Source organism: Rhinopithecus bieti, unplaced genomic scaffold, assembly GCF_001698545.2.
Source record: "Rhinopithecus bieti isolate Rb0 unplaced genomic scaffold, ASM169854v2 scaffold_19459, whole genome shotgun sequence".
Classification (NCBI taxonomy): Eukaryota; Metazoa; Chordata; class Mammalia; order Primates; family Cercopithecidae; genus Rhinopithecus; species Rhinopithecus bieti.
The window spans coordinates 2,100,942-2,118,174 of NW_016809864.1; the positions used below are offsets into that span (position 1 = coordinate 2,100,942).

At 44.1% G+C, this 17,233-nt stretch overlaps 1 protein-coding gene across 1 annotated transcript in view; it reads right to left on the reverse strand.

Moving 5' to 3' along the window:
- Positions 1-4,658, reverse strand: part of ZC3H7A (zinc finger CCCH-type containing 7A) — a 33,800-nt gene extending 29,142 nt beyond the window's left edge. The window contains 3 exon segments of the mRNA XM_017890680.1: positions 1,148-1,345; positions 3,706-3,745; positions 4,557-4,658. Of these exon segments, the coding sequence (XP_017746169.1) occupies positions 1,148-1,345; positions 3,706-3,745; positions 4,557-4,624 (306 nt within the window). The 5' untranslated portion in view covers positions 4,625-4,658.
- Between the last annotated feature and the right edge of the window lie 12,575 nt (positions 4,659-17,233).

Here is a 17,233-nt window from a genome sequence, read left to right on the forward strand (position 1 = left end):
AAAAAAAAAAAAAAAGGAAAGGAAAAAAAAGCACTTCAAAAGCTTTTTAAGCTTAAAAATGTGAAAAGCTAGTGTGAATTCCTTTGAAGACTAATTACTATTTCATGACTAAAAACAAAAAACACTCGTAAGAGTGTTTTTTACAAAGAGTGTTTTATAAGATCAACTGGATCTTGACTAAGATGTTAACTGTGAACACGGATACCTGAAAGACACACTGACCTGTGAAGACCTGTATCTTCCCAGGATGACTTTTTTATAAGCAGACACACCCTCAAAAGCCATACTCAAATGGGAATCGTCAAGGACCAGTAACTAAGAAACAAATTATCTCTTAAATCCCTAACCTTCTGTCCAAAACTAATTTCTATTTTTTTATTTTACTTTATTTTATTTTTTGAGATGGAGTCTTGCTCTGTCGCCCAGGCTGGAGTACAGTGGTGCAATCTCGGCTCACTGCAACCTCCGCCTCACGGGTTCAAGTGATTCTCCTGCCTCAGCCTCCTGAGTAGCTGGGACTACAGACACGTGCCACTGTGCCCAGCTAATTTTCGTATTTTTAGTAGAGACAGGGTTTCACCATATTAGCCAGGCTGGTCTCAAACTCCTGACCTCATGATCCACCCACCTTGGCCTCCCAAAGTGCTGGGATTACAGGCGTGAGCCACCGCACCCAGCCAATCCAAAGCTAACTTTTAAAAGCCTCAACGTCACTCCAAAAGCAGGTAATACGACTTTCTTAAAAACTTAATTTAAGAAACTGACTTTTTATTGGGCCTGGTGCGGTGGCTCACGCCTGTAATCCCAACACTTTGGGAGGCCGAAGCAGGTGGATCACAAGGTCAGGAGTTCAAGACCAGCCTGGCCAAAATGGTGAAACCCTGTCTCTACTAAAAATACAAAAATTAGCTGGGCGTGGTGGCGGGCGCCTATAATCCTAGCTACTCAGGAGGCTGAGGCAGAGAAGTGCTTGAACTCGGGAGGTGGAGGCTGCAGTGAGCAGAGATCATGCCACTGCACTCCACCCTGGGTGACTGAGAGAGACTCTGGCTCAAAAAAAAAAAAAGGAATTGACTTTTTATTAATGTACTGTCATTGAAAAAATTCTTGGCACTCTAGAAACATCACTTTAAAAATTACAACTCACCATATTAGAATAGCAGGCAATACGATTTATATATAGTTTTTCAATTATTTCTTTGGGGATTAAAATTTCTTCAGATTTTGCATAATCAGCTATATTCAAAGCTTCCGTGTACTGGCTTATCGAGTTGTTCCAATCACGTTCCCGATAAACGTCATTTCCTTCATTAAAAAGATTTCTCACGAGAGCATGCAAATATACCTAAAAAAGAGAAAGTTACCACTTGAAGCCTTTTATCAAACAAGATACGGTATAAGTAATTTTTAATTTTTAGACCTAAAACTTCCCAGGAAACAATGTGACAGAACAGCAGCACTGCTCTAAGAAATTGTGAGATGCCCGAGTCACCGCTATCTCAGCTAGGTATTATATCTTGCTTGCTTTTTCAAGGGGAAATTCAATTTCTCACTATTAAGAAACAGCAAAAGTACCTTATAAATATTTGTTCATATCTCCAATACTGTTCCTACTAGAGAAACGAAATGGAAGCCCCAGGTCAAAGAGAGTGAATAGCTTAAGGCTTTTGAGCAGTGTTTCCAAACTGCCTTCCAAAAAGGCCATGATGAAAAATGTTTCTAGTGGTTTTCTTTACACTCCATATTGGTCAAGCTGGTCTCGAACTCCTGACCTCATGATCCACCCACCTGGGTAGTGTGTGTGGGTGTGTACACGTGTGTGGGTGTGTACACGTGTGGGTACACATGCACATGTAAAATCTACCAATTTCTAGGTGGAAAATGGTATCATTTTGTGTTTTTATGGTTTTTTTTTTCAATGGTATCCTCTTTGTATCTGCATGTCTTTACCAGTGAAATTGAACTATTCTACATTTTTATGGACCCCTTGTATTTCTTTTTCTGTAAATTGCTCAGGTCATTTACTGATTGGGGGGAGGGGGATGTTAAACTTTTTTCTTATCAAGTAAGTATATATATTCTTTTAGCATGTACAAAAGTTTGTCATTTTCCTTCATTATTTCTATCATGCTTTAGTTTAGTTCTGAGTCTCACTCTGGCACCCAGGCTGGAGTGCAGTGGCACGATCTCAGCTCACTGTAACTTCACTTCCTGGGTTCAAATGATTCTCGTGTCTCAGCCTCCTGAGTAGCTGGGATTACAGGCACCTGCCACCACACTTGGCTAATTTTTGTATCTTTAGTAGAGATGAGGTTTTGCCATGTTGCCCAGGCTAGTCTCAAACTCCTGGCCTCAAGTGATCCGCCCTCTTCAGCCTCCGAAAGTGCTGGGATTACGGGTATGAGCCACCACGCCTGGCCATATTTTCGTATTTTAAAAGCCCTTTTTCTTTTCTTTTTTTTTTTTTTTGAGACGGAGTCTCGCTCTGTCACCCAGGCTGGAGTGCAGTGGCCGGATCTCAGCTCACTGCAAGCTCCGCCTCCCGGGTTCCCGCCATTCTCCTGCCTCAGCCTCCCGAGTAGCTGGGACCACAGGCACCCGCCACCTCGCCCGGCTAGTTTTTTGTATTTTTTAGTAGAGACGGGGTTTCACCGTGTTAGCCAGGATGGTCTCGATCTCCGGACCTCGTGATCCGCCCGTCTCGGCCTCCCAAAGTGCTGGGATGACAGGCTTGAGCCACCGCGCCCGGCCTAAAAGCCCTTTTTCAACACAAGATCAGAAAAATATTCAACTTGTTTTGTCTCATTTTATGAATTCCTGTCTAAGCTGATTAAATTATTTAAAAGACTGGACAGATCAACTATTAACAATCAGTGTAACTCATGACATGCCACTTAGCATCTTTAAACCCCAGTTCCACATGTGCAAAATGAAACAACTGTTACAGTTTATTTCTGGCTGTAATACTTTCTTATTCTAAATCTGTTTGTAGAAAGGGAAGGAATAAGAGAGAAGAAAAGGGGAGGAGGGCGAGAGGCAGCAAGAAAGTGACATTTAGAAGCCTCAAAACCCTCAGAGGATAAAAAACACAGGTGAACCAACAGTTAGTAGAGACAAGAGTCTGCAGTCAAAGTCCCAATGAACTGGGCTTTCTCCCTGTTCCTAACTAGTAGATCATTAGTTCTCCCCTCTTGGTATCCAGTCCCCCTTTGCTGCTGTCAGAACATCTCCTAACAGAAAAAGATGTTCCACACACTCTTTTTCAATAAATTCTGTCCCACTTATTTTCAATGACATGAGAAATAATTTTCAAGGGGTCAAAAGATAAATTAATTCAAAACCACACTAATAGAGGAAAGAAAATACAGGACAACTGTGCAAGTATGCAAAAAAAAAAAAAATCCTATATAGAAAGGATTGGCAAACTTCTGCAAATGCCCAGACAGTACATGTTTGAGGCTCCATGGGCCATATGGTCTCTGTCAAAACTACCATATGTTGCAAAAACAGCCACAGATAATACATAAACAAATGAGTGTGGCTGTGTTCCAATAAAGTTTTATTTGCAAAAAAATGAAATAAAATTTAAAAAAGGACAGCAGGCTAGATTGGGCCCACAAGGCCATCATTTACCAACCCCTGCTACAAATTACAGTTCACAAGCCACTTGCAGAGCTTTCAAGCAGACCTTCCCGGAGTCATTACCGCATATTGCTCCTGTGTTCCTGGATATGACAGCGGCGACCTAAGAAGAAGAAACAAATTAATTGTAATTATCAAGCTCTTTATTGGGACTTGTTCAGCCAGAAGTCATCCTAAATCCGTGGTTCCATTAGCGTGCCACTAGTTCAAGGCATATTTTAAAGACTTCCTCCTCCTTTACTACCATTCTTCACAGATGACTACAGTTACGAAAACAAAAAATAAAACAAAAAAAACCCTAAACTATTACTTAGTATTTTTTAAGTATAACACTTTACTTTCAAACCTACTTCTATTTTTACAAACCCTAATTCTTCAAATGCCAAAAAAAAGGTTAAAAATAGTACAGAACCGCTAACAATATTTGATCCAATTTACTGCAGTATAGAGAGAATGTCTCCTTCCCAGGAAGGAACAAAGAGGCCCTTCTGCCTGGACATGTCCATCCAAACCACAGCTGTCTCATCACTGACATGCTTCAAGAAGTCCAATTAAACACTGAGCTTCTGAACAGACACGTCTGATCACAGAAGCCCTCTGTGCCGCCAGATGTTCATTTTCAGTCACTTTCCACTCAGCAGCACTCTTCTTAGAACAAATTCAAATTCCTCAGTCTAACATTTTGGGGGAGACTAACAATTGTAGCCCTAAAAGCCAGCAACAGTAAGACTTGCTTCCAAATGCAAGAATGTTCAAATGGACGAGAGAAAAAAATATTGCTAGAATATGGAGTTTCTAACCCAAATTAACTGGACCTATTAAACGTGACTAAAGAGTTATTACCCTCCACAAAACATACATCCACATCAAAGAATTAAAACGTGGCAAGAACACAAGAACTCTGAAGCTCTTACTGTATGAACTGCAGTCCTTCCTTAATGTTCTGCTGCCTTTTTCTTCTCTCCTCGGACACACTGGACATGTTATCCCACACATCCACTTTCTAAAGGAGCAATCTGGAAAGAAACAAGGCAAAAAAAGCACATAAGGTACCAGGGCCCCTGGACTCCAATCAAAACACCCATAAATCCAGACCTTGTCACACAATCGGCTATGGACACGTCCATTTCTGACTTGACTCCAGGGTCCTGGACAGCAGGGACCCTATGGGAGTCATCTTTGTGGGCCCCCTATGGTCCAGCACACCATAATCACACCGTTTTCACATTCTTTTTTTGAGACGGAGCCTCACTCCATTGCCCAGGCTGGAGTGTAGTGGCGTTATCTCGGCTCACTGCAACTTCCACCTCCTGGGTTCAAGCAATTCTCCTGTCTTAGCCTCTTGAGTGGCTGGAACTACAGACGCCTGCCACCACACCTGACTAATTTTTGTATTTTTAGGAGAGACAGGATTTCACCTTGTTGGTCAAGCTGGTCTCGAACTCCTGACCTCAAGTGATCCACCTACCTCGGCCTCCCAAAGTGTGGGATTATAGGTGTGAGCCACGGCGCCTGGCCAGTTTTCACATTCTTTAAGGCTGAATGGCTATACAGACTTCATATACCCCTCCTGAGCAGTCTCCAGGAAAAAGTCATGTCTCCCCTTCCTTTCCTCTTCCCTCCTTTGGCTTCAGGTTTTGTTTTTCCCCTGTCTACATGCACGCATAAGCTGTCCCTAGAACAGTTCCAGCCTTGTTTTGCTTCTGGAAGCTCTCCAGAAATAAAAGGGTTTCACATCCGCTTGCCTCCGAGGGAGTCTGACTTCCTTGTAAGCCAAGTTTAAACCTTATACATATTTTGTCCCACAGACTTCCAAAATGATTATTGTTGATACAACAGATAAAATAATGATATAAATAAAGTTACTTCTATTGGAATGTTCTGGATATTAAAATGTTACCTTCGATATAACACTTGCAAATGTCAACACGTATCATTCTTTTGGGCCCCACCTCCAGTAATCAATGTTCACTGAGCAGTTCCCCAAGTTCAAGGAGAGCCACAGAGAAGAGATCTGAGAGAAAACATCATCTCCCGGTGGCCCAAACGAGTTTCTCAGCCGTAGCATTCTGGGCTAGCTAAGTACTTGTCTTGTGATTGCAGGATGTTGGCAGTATTTCTGCCTCTACCCACTATGCCTGTAACCCCTCACCCCAACCCCACTCACAACCAAAAATGTCTCCAGATATTGTTAACTGTCAGGGTGGGGAAAGCACAATCGGCCACAGTTGAGAACCACTGACACCTAAAGTTAAGACAACATCTTACACATAAACCATGTATTTGGACCTAGGTGACAGGAAGGGAAATTCCACTCATGTTTCAAACACATTGCTGAAATTTTTTAGTTTCATTATTGCTTGGCATTTGCAGTTTTATTTTTAAATCTCTTTTTTTTTTTTTAAGTATAAGGGTGAGATGGGGGTTGGAATGTTCCAAATGCTGGTAACTGGTGCTAATCCCTTTCTTCTTTGAAACACTGTCAGTTCTCAATATTTTTGTCCTATAAAGTTGGTACTTTACTGAAGTGTTTACATGGGAAAGGATATGACATAGGGGACTTGCTTTAAAAAACTCCAGCAACAAAAAAAGGCCGGGGGGAGCTGGGTGTGAGGTTGGGAGGAAACAGCAGAACACTGATAACCATGGGAGAAGTGCAGGGGATTCTTCCGTACTAGTCTCTGGACTTTGTATACGTTTGAAACATTACAAAATAAGAAGTTTAAGAAGTCCATGACACTAGAGTAAAATGACACTATTTCTGGGATGTGCTTTTAAAACAGTTTAGCCAAAAGGCAGGTAGCTGGGTGGAAATAAAACAAGAATGCCAAAAATACGGATAATGGTTCCAGCTGGATGAGGGGGCATGGAAGCTCATTCCGCCCTTCTATCTACTTGGACATGTCCACCCATGCCCTTACGAGAAGCGTTTTGTTTTTTTTTTTAATTTATATATTTTTTAAAATGTATAAATGTTTTTTAAAATTTATATGTACAAAATAATTTAAGGAAGCACTATTTGTAAAAGAAAAGATTTTAAAACTAACTCAGGCCACTCATGGTAGCTCACACCTGTAATCCCAGCACTTTGGGAGGCAAACGCAGGAAGATCACTTGAGCCTAGGAGTTCAAGACTAACCTGGGCAACACAGGGAGACCCCCATCTCTACAAAAAATTTTAAAAGAGGCCAGGAGCAGTGGCTCACGCCTGTAATCCAGTACTTTGAGAGACCGAGGTGGGTGGATCACCTGAGGTCAGGAGTTCGAGACCAGCCTGACCAACATGGAGAAACCCCATCTCTACGGAAAATACAAAATTAGCCAGGCATGGTGGTGTGTGCCTATAATCCCAGTTATTTGGGAGGCTGAGGCAGGAGAATCACTTGAACCTGGTAGGCGGATGTTGCAGTGAGCCGAGATCGCACCATTGCACTCCACTGGGCAACAAGAGTGACACACCGTCTCAAAACAAAACAAAACAAAACAAACAAACAAACAAAAAAAAAAAAGTTGGTGGGGCGTGGTGGTTCATGCCTGTAATCCCAGCACTTTGGGAGACTGAGGCGGGTGGATCACCTGAGGTCAGGAGTTCCAGACCAGCCTGATCAACATGCAGAAACCTACTAAAAATACAAAATTAGCCAGGTGTGGTGGTGCATGCCTGTAATCCCAGCTACTCCGGAGGCTGGGGCAGGAGAATCGCTTGAACCCGAGAGGTGGAGGTTGCGGTGAGCTGAGATGGTGCCACGGCACTCCAGCCTGGGCAACAAGAGAGAAACTCCGTCTCAAAATAAATAAATAAACAAAAAATATAAAGATTAGCTAGGCATGGTGGCATGCACCTGTAGTCCCAGCTACTCAGGAGGCTGAGGTGGGAGGACTGATGGAGCCTGTGAGGTAGAGGTTGCAGTGAGCTGTAATCATGCCACTGCACTCCAGCCTGGGTGACACAGTGAGACCCTGTCTCAAAAAAATAAATAAATAAATAAATAAAAATAAAGTAACCGGGTGTTGTGGTGCATACCTGTAGTCCCAGCTACTCAGAAGATGGAGACAGGAGGATGGCTTGAACCCAGGAGGTCAAGGCTGTAATGAGCTACGATTGGGCCACTGCACTCCTGCCTGGGTGAGAGAGTGAGACCCTGTCTCAAAAGTAGTATTTTTTAAAAAAACTTACCTAATGTCTATCAAAAACGAAATGCCTGAAGAAATTATAGGAAAAAAAAAAAGATGAGGCATGTAAGTGTCCATGATATGACCTGTTTTGTTTTGTTTTGTTTTTTGAGACGGAGTCTCACTCTGTCAAGCAGGCTGCAGGGCAATGGCATGATCTCTGCTCACTGCAACCTCTGCTTCCCAGTTTCACGCCATTCTCCTGCCTCAGCCTCCCAAGTAGCAGGGACTACAGGTGCCTGCCACCACGCCCAGCTAATTTTTTGTATTTTTAGTAGAGACGGGGTTTCACTATGTTAGCCAGGATGGTCTTGATCTCCTGACCTCGTGATCCGCCCGCCTCGGCCTCCCGAAGTGCTGGCATTACAAGTGTGAGCCACTGCGCCTGGCCATTTTGGTTTTTTTAAGTGGCAGGTAGGTATATATATTGACATATGCTTGTGTAGACATAAAATAGCTCCAGATGAAATCATAGAGACTATAGCAGTAGTAGAAGACTGAGGGCTGGAACAGGGGTAGGGCGAGGTCTTTTCAATTTATATGTTTAAAACTTTTGTTTTATTTGGAGCCACGTAAATGAATTACCTCTGTACAAAAATTAAACAAATTTTTTAAAGTTTATGTATCCTCTGAGCCCTTCCTTGGAAAGATAACTTAAGGGACCACCGGGCTTTTGTTTGTTTTAGCTAAAACAGGGCAATTTACTTAGAGTTCGAACTGTAGAGCTCAGAGGAACCCAGAGTAGTCTTCAGGGTGCCAGAGCAGTCAGGCCAGAAGGAGGGAACCAAAGAAAAGGATGCCTGAAACCAGGACGACGGCCATACTGTTCAGTGAATGATGTACCTTTCTCTCAGCCTCTGTCTAGCCAAGGTGGGGAACTGGTTTGAGGTTGCCTCAGAAAGTTAATCTGCTGGTTAAGAATGTACTCCTGGGTACTGATATCTGCCAAGTTTATAGCCTTAAAGCTATTTTCCCCAGAAAGTGTTAAGAGAACCTCGAACCTCAACCTTATACACAAAAGGCGTGTGGCAAAGAGCTGACACCACAAGTAAGTGATTGAAAGGAAATGGAAAAAGGATACAGACGTTTTTAATGCACAAAATACACCCCTTTATATGTTTAAAGATCTAGGATCATAGTATCAGGAATACTGAAATATAACATGACAGAGGATTTCATCTTCAGTCGTTTTTTAAGTTTCCCCAAAAACTTTTATTTTGAAAGTTCTCAAACACGCAGTAAAGTTAAAAAAAAAAATTACAATACTGTATACCCAAATGTACAATTAATGTTTTGAGATCACATCTGCCCATCTTTATCTACCTGCTCATCCTTCAGTTTATTCATCAGTCCATCTTACTGTTTTAACAAATTTCAAAGTGACCTGCAGACACCTAAACATCTCAGCACACACTTTATTAACTAGAGATCAATATTTGCTTACAGTTTTGTTTTTCAAGATAAAACACACAAATCTTAATGTGAATTTTGACAAACTCATGTGACCCAGAGCCCTATCAGGATATAGACCAGCACTTTGGGAGGCCAAGCCAGGAGGATCATTTGAGCCCAGGAGTATGAGACCAGCCTGGGCAAGATGGAGAGACACCATCTCTATAAAAAAAACAAAAAAGAAAAAAAGCCAGGTGTGGTGGTATGTGCCTGTAGTCCTAGCTACTCAGGACTTCTAAGGCAAGAGGACTGATTAAGCCCGGGAGTTGGAGGCTGCAGTGAGCTGCCGACCGCGCCACTACACCTCAACTTGGGCAACAGAACAAGATCTTGTCTCTTAGAAAACAAAAGATACAGACCATTAACTGTCACTCTAGGGAAAATTCCCTCATGCCCCTTCCCCAAACTACTACGGTAATTTCTTTTTCCTCACCATTTATTAGTTCTACCTGTGAAATAACCTGCCCCCCACACACACCCCTTTGTGTTTTGGGTTTTTTTGTTTTTTTTTTTGAGACAAGGTCTTACTGTCATCCAGGCTGGAGTACAGTGGTGTGATCACAGCTCACTGCAACCTCGAACTTCTGGTCTCAAGCGATCCTCCCCCATCAGCCCCTTGAGTAGCTGAGATTACAAGTGTGCCACCATGCTCAGCTAATTTTTTTAATTCCACAGGGATTAAAAGCATAGGGACTGGCCAGGTGGGGTGGCTCATGCCTGCAACCCCAGTACTTTGGGAGGCCGAGGCGGGCAGATCACCTGAGGTCAGGAGTTTGAGACTAGGCTGGCCAACATGGTGAAACCCTGTCTCTACTAAAAATACAAAAATTAGCCAGGCGTGGTGGCACATGCCTGTAATCCCAGCTACTCGGAAGGCTGAGGTAGGAGAATCGTTTGAACCCGGCAAGGGGTGGTTGCAGTAAGCTGAAATCATGCCATCGCACTCCAGCCTGGGGGACAAGAACAAGACTTTGTCTCCAAAGAAAAAAAAAAAAAAGCACAGGGATTACAGGTGTGAGCCCCTTGTCCAGCCCCATACTGCTTTTTTTAAATAGAAAAAAAGATGTTTAAAATATACCATAACCTCTGCCGGGCGCATCGGCTCAAGCCGTAATCCCAGCACTTTGGAGGCCGAGACGGGCGGATCCACGAGGTCAGGAGATCGAGACCATTCTGGCTAACACGGTGAAACCCGTCTCTACTAAAAAATACAAAAAACTAGCGGGGCGACTGGCGCGCTGTAGTTCCAGTATCGGGAGGCTGAGTTTCAGGAGAATGGCATGGGAACCCGGGAGGCGGGAGCTTGCAGTGAGCTGAGATCCGGCCACTGCACTCCAGCCTGGGTGACAGAGCGAGACCTACCGTCTCAAGCAAAAAAAAAAAAAAAAAAAAAATCATTCTTGGATCCTGTTAAAATCTAGCCTCAATTTTAAAGAAAGAAAAAACTTTACAAAGTCAAACCAACCGTCTCTTTTCTTACTCAGCCTCAGCAGCACTCCCTCCTCGGGGCCCCTCCCTTCAACTTCCACCTCACAGCCCTGGCTAGGTTTGTCCCTACCTCACAGGCCACTCCGTCTCCTGAAGGCTGAGGCTCCATCTCCACAGACTTCTCACCTTGAGAGCCCTGAGGACCCACTCTTGAGATCTCCCAGAGCCATACTCTCCCATACAGGGCCTCCCTCCACCAGATAGATGTCAAATGCCCTCATCGAGGGCCCCATGACAACTCTCACATCCATCCCAACGCAGACCCTCCCGCCTGTTTGAAAGTTCCATTTGAATTTCTCACAGACATCCCAAACTGTCCATTTTAACATGACAGTGAAAAGGAATGTCTCCTTCCCACCCAATCACTTAGCCACCCATTTGCCCTCCTGGAGGGCCACCAACCACTGTTACCAGTCTCAGAAAAGTCCTGACAAATATATATATATATATACATATATCTTTTTTTTTCTTTTTTTTTTTTGAGATGGAGTCTTGCTTTGTCACCCAGGCTGGAGTATAGTGGCGTGATCTCAGGTCACTACAACCTCCGCTTCCTGGGTTCAAGCGATTCTCCTGCCTCAGCCTCCCAAGTAACTGGGATTACAGGTGTGCGCCACCACACCCAGCTAATTTTTGTATTTTTAGTAGAGATGGGGTTTCACCATGTTGGTCAAGCAGGTCTCAAACTCCTGACCTCGTGATCTGCCTGCCTTGGCCTCCCAAAGCGCTGGGATTACAGGCGTGAGCCACCGCGCCTGGCCCGACAAAGATATTCTATAGAACGATTCTGTATCTTGATTGTGGGAGTGGTTACATGAATTTACCCATGGGATAAAACTGCATAATACTACACACACACACACACACACACACACACACACACACACACGAGTGCTGGTTAAAACCCAGTGAGGCCCGTAGTTTGGTTAACAGTATTATACTAATGTCAATTTCCTGGTTGTCTGACAGTGTGCTACAGTTACATGTCACCACTGAAGGAAGCAGGGGTGAAGGGTTCATGGGACTCTATGTACTACTTTTGCGACTTCCTGTGAGTCTATAATTATTTCAAAATAAAAAGTTAAAAGTATTCTGTGTATATGTTTTTTTGTTTGTTTGTTTGTTTGTTTTTTTTGAGACGAACTCCCACTCTGTCACCCAGGCTGGAGTGCAATGACATGATCTCAACTCACTGCAACCTCTGCTTCCTGGGTTCAAGCAATTCTTCTGCCTCAGCCTCCCAAGTAGCTGGGATTACAGGCGCACACCACCATGCCTGGCTAATTTCTGTTATTTCTGTAGAGACAGGGTTTCACCATGTCAGCCAGGCTGGTCTTGCACTCCTGACCTCAGGTGATCAGCCTGCCTCAGCCTCCCAAATTGCTGGAATTACAGGCATGAGCCACCGTGCCCAGCAGTGTATATGTTCTTCTTTATTCAAACTGGAGCTAAAAGCGAGTTCTGTACCCTACTGTCTTCATGGAGTATCTAATCAGTGTGTTTTCAATATGCACTCAGCGTTCTATGATATGGCTGTACCATAATTTTACTGGTGATGGACCTTCTGGTTGTTTCCAATCTTTAAAGGTCACCATGTGCACGGGGCATTTCATACATATCTAAGTAACCCTTTAAAGAACTTTTATAGGATAGGCCGGCCATGGTGGCTCACGCCTGTAATCCCAGCACTTTGGGAGGCCGAGGCAGGCAGATCACTTGAGGTCAGGAGTTCCAGACCAGCCTGGCCAACATGGTGAAATCCCATCTCTACTAAAAATATAAAAATTAACCAGGTGTGGTGGCACACGCCTGTAATCCCAGCTACTCAAGAGGCTAAGGAAGGACAATCACTGGAACCTGGGATGTGGAGGATACAGTGAGCAGAGATTGTGCCACTGCATTCCACCTGAACTTAAGAGCGAGACTCCATCTCAGAAAAAAAAAACAGAATTTCTAAAGGATAAAGGCCACGTGTATTTATTTTGCCAGCTACTGCCACAATACACTGAGCGATACTCCCACCAACAATGCACAGGATTCCTGGTTCACTGCTTCATTCAGGCATTATCAAATGTGTGAATCCTTGTTAACCAAAAAAGTGAGAAACAGCGTGGCAATGTGATGAGGCTGGTTTGTTTTAATCTCATTATCAAGGCTGAGCATCCTTTCAGATTCAAGAATCATCTGTACTTCCTTGTCTGTGAATTGTTTGCTCATATCCTCTGCTCATTTTTCTTCCAGGCTGAGCTTTACTTATTTATGGAAGCTCTTTATATGTTGAGGAAAATAGTCCTTTCTGATGTTGGTGTTTTTTCCAATTTGATGTCAATCTTTTGACTTTGGTTACTTTTGACAGCAAAAGTTTTTCACTGTTGTTGTTGTTTTCTGAGACGGAGTTTCACTGTTATTGCCCAGGCTGGAGTGCAATGGCACGATCTCGGCTCATTGCAACCTCCACCTCCCAGGTTCAACCGATTCTTCTGCCTCAGCCTCCCGAGTAGCTGCGATTACAGGCGTGCGCCAAAACGCCCAACTAATTTTGTATGTTTAGTAGAGATGGGGTTTCTCCATGTTGGTCAGGCTGGTCTTGAACTCCTGACCTCAGGTGATCTTCCCACCTCGGCCTCTCAAAGTGTTGGGATTACAGGGGTGAGCCACCGCGCCCAGCCTTTTTTTAAATTTTTTTTTTTTTAAGTAGCTGAATTTATCAGTATTTCCTTTTATGGCTCCTAGATTCTGACATACTCAGAAATACTTTCCCTACTCTGAGATTATAAAATACTCACTCCTCTCATATTTTTTCTAGTACATGTTTCATCTTGAAGCATTTTTTAAATCTACCCCACCATTTTACTACAAAGAGTGATGTAGGGGCCGGGCGCGGTGGCTCACGCCTGTAATCCCAACACTTTGGGAGGCCAAGGCAGGTGGATCACCTGAGGTCAAGAGTTCGAGATCAGCCTGGCCAACACAGCGAAACCCCGTCTCTACTAAAAATACAAAAATTAGCTGGACACGGTGGCAAGCGCCTGTAATCCCAGCTACTCCGGAGCTGAGGCATGAGAATCCCTTGAACCCAGGAGGTCGAGGGTGCAGTGAGCCAAGATCACGCCATTGCACTCCAGTCTGGGTCACAGAGTGACATTCTGTCGCAAAAATAAATAAATAAAATAAGTAAAAAATAAAAATAAACATCAGCCCAGACTTGGGGCACCTTCTTGTATGTAGTCTCAGCTACTCAGAGGCTGAGGGAGGAAGATCGCTTAAGCCCAGGCGTTCAAGGCTCAGCAAGCTATAATCACACCACTGCACTCCAGCCTGGGTATACTAGAGCGAGCCCCTGTCTCTAAAATAAATTGTAAAACACACACACACACCCTAACTCTTGCACTCTGCTTAAGACCCTTCAGCGGTTGCTCGGGACGCTGGATGAAACCTTGCCTCCATAGGGTGACCTAGCAGACCCCCTTCCTCAAGCCATGCAGCTCCTCCCTCCCCGAGCTTCACACATGAGGCTCCTGTCACACTGACCTTTTAAGAGCTCCCAGAACAAGTCAGGCACTCCATGCTTCTAAGTCACTGTGTTTGTTGCTCCATCTGCCCAAAATACACTTCCCAGCTCTCCACAGAGCTGGCTCCTTTTCATCCATCCAAAAGTGGGCTTAAATAACACCGTTAGGGACCTTCCCTTGCCACCCTAAACTGCTGCCTCACCCCAGTCTCACCCTTCTTATTCACTTCAGCAGGTACCTGGTACTTCTTAGCCTTCATTGTAAGAACAACATCTGGGTGCAGCTCAACAAATGCTTGAACGAAAGAATGAAGTAAGCGGCCCAGTGTAAAGAGAATGCCTCATACAAAGTTCAGAGACCCAGGAGATAGAAGCTGGCAAAACCATTCACAAGAAGCAAGCATGGGCCGGGACCGGTGGCTCATGCCTGTAATCCCAGCACTCTGGGAGGCCGAGGCGGGCGGATCATGAAGTCAAGAGATCGAGACCATCCTGGCTAACACAGCGAAACCCCGTCTCTATTAAAAATACAAAAAATTAGCCGGGCGTGGTGGCAGGCACCTGTGGTCCCAGCTACTCAGGAGACTGAGGCAGGAGAATGATGTGAACCCGGGAGGCGGAGCTTGCAATGAGCCGAGATTGGGCCACTGCACTCCAGCCTGGGTGAGACAGCAAGACTTTGCTTCAAAAAAAAAAAAGCAAGTGTGAAGGAGGGTGCCCGGTAGGAAATGACTGCCTGCAAACAGAGCTGGCTATGGTGGGGCTCGGCCTCCAACCCTTTGGGGGAACAAGCTGGGAAGTGAATTAATATAGTGGGAACTGGCTGGAGACAGCGACTGAAAAAAACCTGAAACTATAAGCAACTCCTCAAGGTATACAATGACAAGTTTCACTGATCCCCTCTCCTCCTAAATAAAAAAGAATTCCAGGGAAGAAGGCACTTTGTTTTTTGTTTTGTCTTTGAGACAGTGTCTCCCTATGTTGCCCAGGTTGCAGTGCAGTGGCATAATCACAGCTCACTGCAGCCTCGACCTCCAGAGCTCAATCCTCCCACCTCAGCCTCCCAAGTAGCTGGGACTACAAGCACATGCCACTATACCTGAATAAATGTTGTATTTTTTGTAGAGACAGAGTCTTACTGTATTGCCCAGGCTGGTCTCAAACTTCTGGGCTCAAGCAATGCACCCACCTTAGCCTCCCAAAGTATTGGGATTACAGGCGTGACCCATGCCTGGCCCAAGGAGAGACACTTTGAACAGTTCATTTTAAAGCAAGCAACTCAATTAAATAGGAATTTCATTAAATTAACTGAACTCTTACAAACTGGAATATCATCTCTCCGGGATCAGCTGATTTAAAATTTGTTACTAATCTTGAAGTTATGTAAGATCTCAAGGTATCCTGGATCTTCAGAATTCCCTTACTATTTACTCAGTGCCTGGTAGCTTAAACTCATTATCACAAAGTCTAGTACAATGTTGGTAACTAGACAAATATATCCACACCCAGGAGTTTTTGACCTTACATGGTAACTTTAGAAACTAGCTCTCATTAACAGAAGACATCAAGGTAAGGGAAATGTGACTGCAACATACTGAGACAGAAATAGTAGCTCTTACTGGATGCCAAGCACTGTTCTACATGCTTTATACGTATTAAGTCATTTAATCCTCCTGCTAACCTTAAGTGACAGGTACTATAAAGAAACTGAAATACAGATAAGTGACACAACTGGCCCAGGATTACAGCTAGGAAGTAGCAGGGCTCGATTTCAAAGGCAGACAGCCTGGCTCCAAGCCTGAGTGCCTACCCACCTGGCTCTTCTGCACATTACGTGCCAATGACGCCTGGAGGGCAGTGAGCACCTGTCTAGGGTGACCCTGGGCTGGGCTCTGAAAGACAAATATGGCTCTGATGAACAGGTGGGCACTTTAAAGCCATTCAGGAGAAACGAAAGAAACACATGCATGCGTGTGCGCACGTGCACACAAAAAGATATGCTCAACAGACATCACTTAACGCAACTCAGACAAAGTGACGAAGCAGAGGGCTTTCACAGGAATGCAGTAGGCCAGGAGTCAGGACATCACTCCAAGGAAAATCTTTCAAGGGGATATGCTGCACCCAGAACATAATGTATTTAAATACAAATAATATTAAAACAGCCTTACAAGACGTGCTAACACAGGATCAAAGACTGAATGCAGTGCAGAGGTCACCTAGCACAGCATTTGTACTTTTGCCTAAAAAGGTATCACTACATTTCAAGTGAAAAATTACAGGCTGGTTACAGTGGCTCCTGCCTGTAATCCCAACACTTTGGGAGGCTGAGGTGGGAGGATCACTTCAGGCCAGGAGTTTGAGACCAGCCTGGGCAACATAGGAGACCCCATCACTACAAAAAAACTTTTAAAAGTTAAATGGGCATGGTGGCGTACACCTGTAGTGCCAGCTACTCGGGAGACTGAGGTAGAAGGATTGCTTGAGGCCAGGACTTTGAGGTCGCAGCAAACTATGACTATGCCACTATACTCCAGCCTGGGTGTCAGAGCAAGATCCTGTCTCAAAAAAAAGGGAGTTGGGGGGAGGAAAAATGATACTTACCAGTCCATATTCAATTCTATCCTCAGACTGAAGCCTCTCTATGTAATATTAATAGCTTTAAAAACAGTAACTACAAAGTAGTTAAAGTATCCTTATTGTCATCCTTGTTTGGCAATAGTATATTAACCGGCTCTTGCAACACTTACAAAAGCACCTGGGGTGCAATGCAAGCCTCAGAAGGCTGCAAACCCAGGTGATAAGACATTAAAGATGTTGAAGCTCCTACTGGATACTTTATGAAACAGTTTCTCCCTTTTACTGCAAAGGAAAACTTCATGAGAGACGGTATGCCAAACAACAGCAGGAAGGTAATGTTACATTTTGGCTGGAAGGTAATGTTACATTTTGACTGGAGTTCTTCCA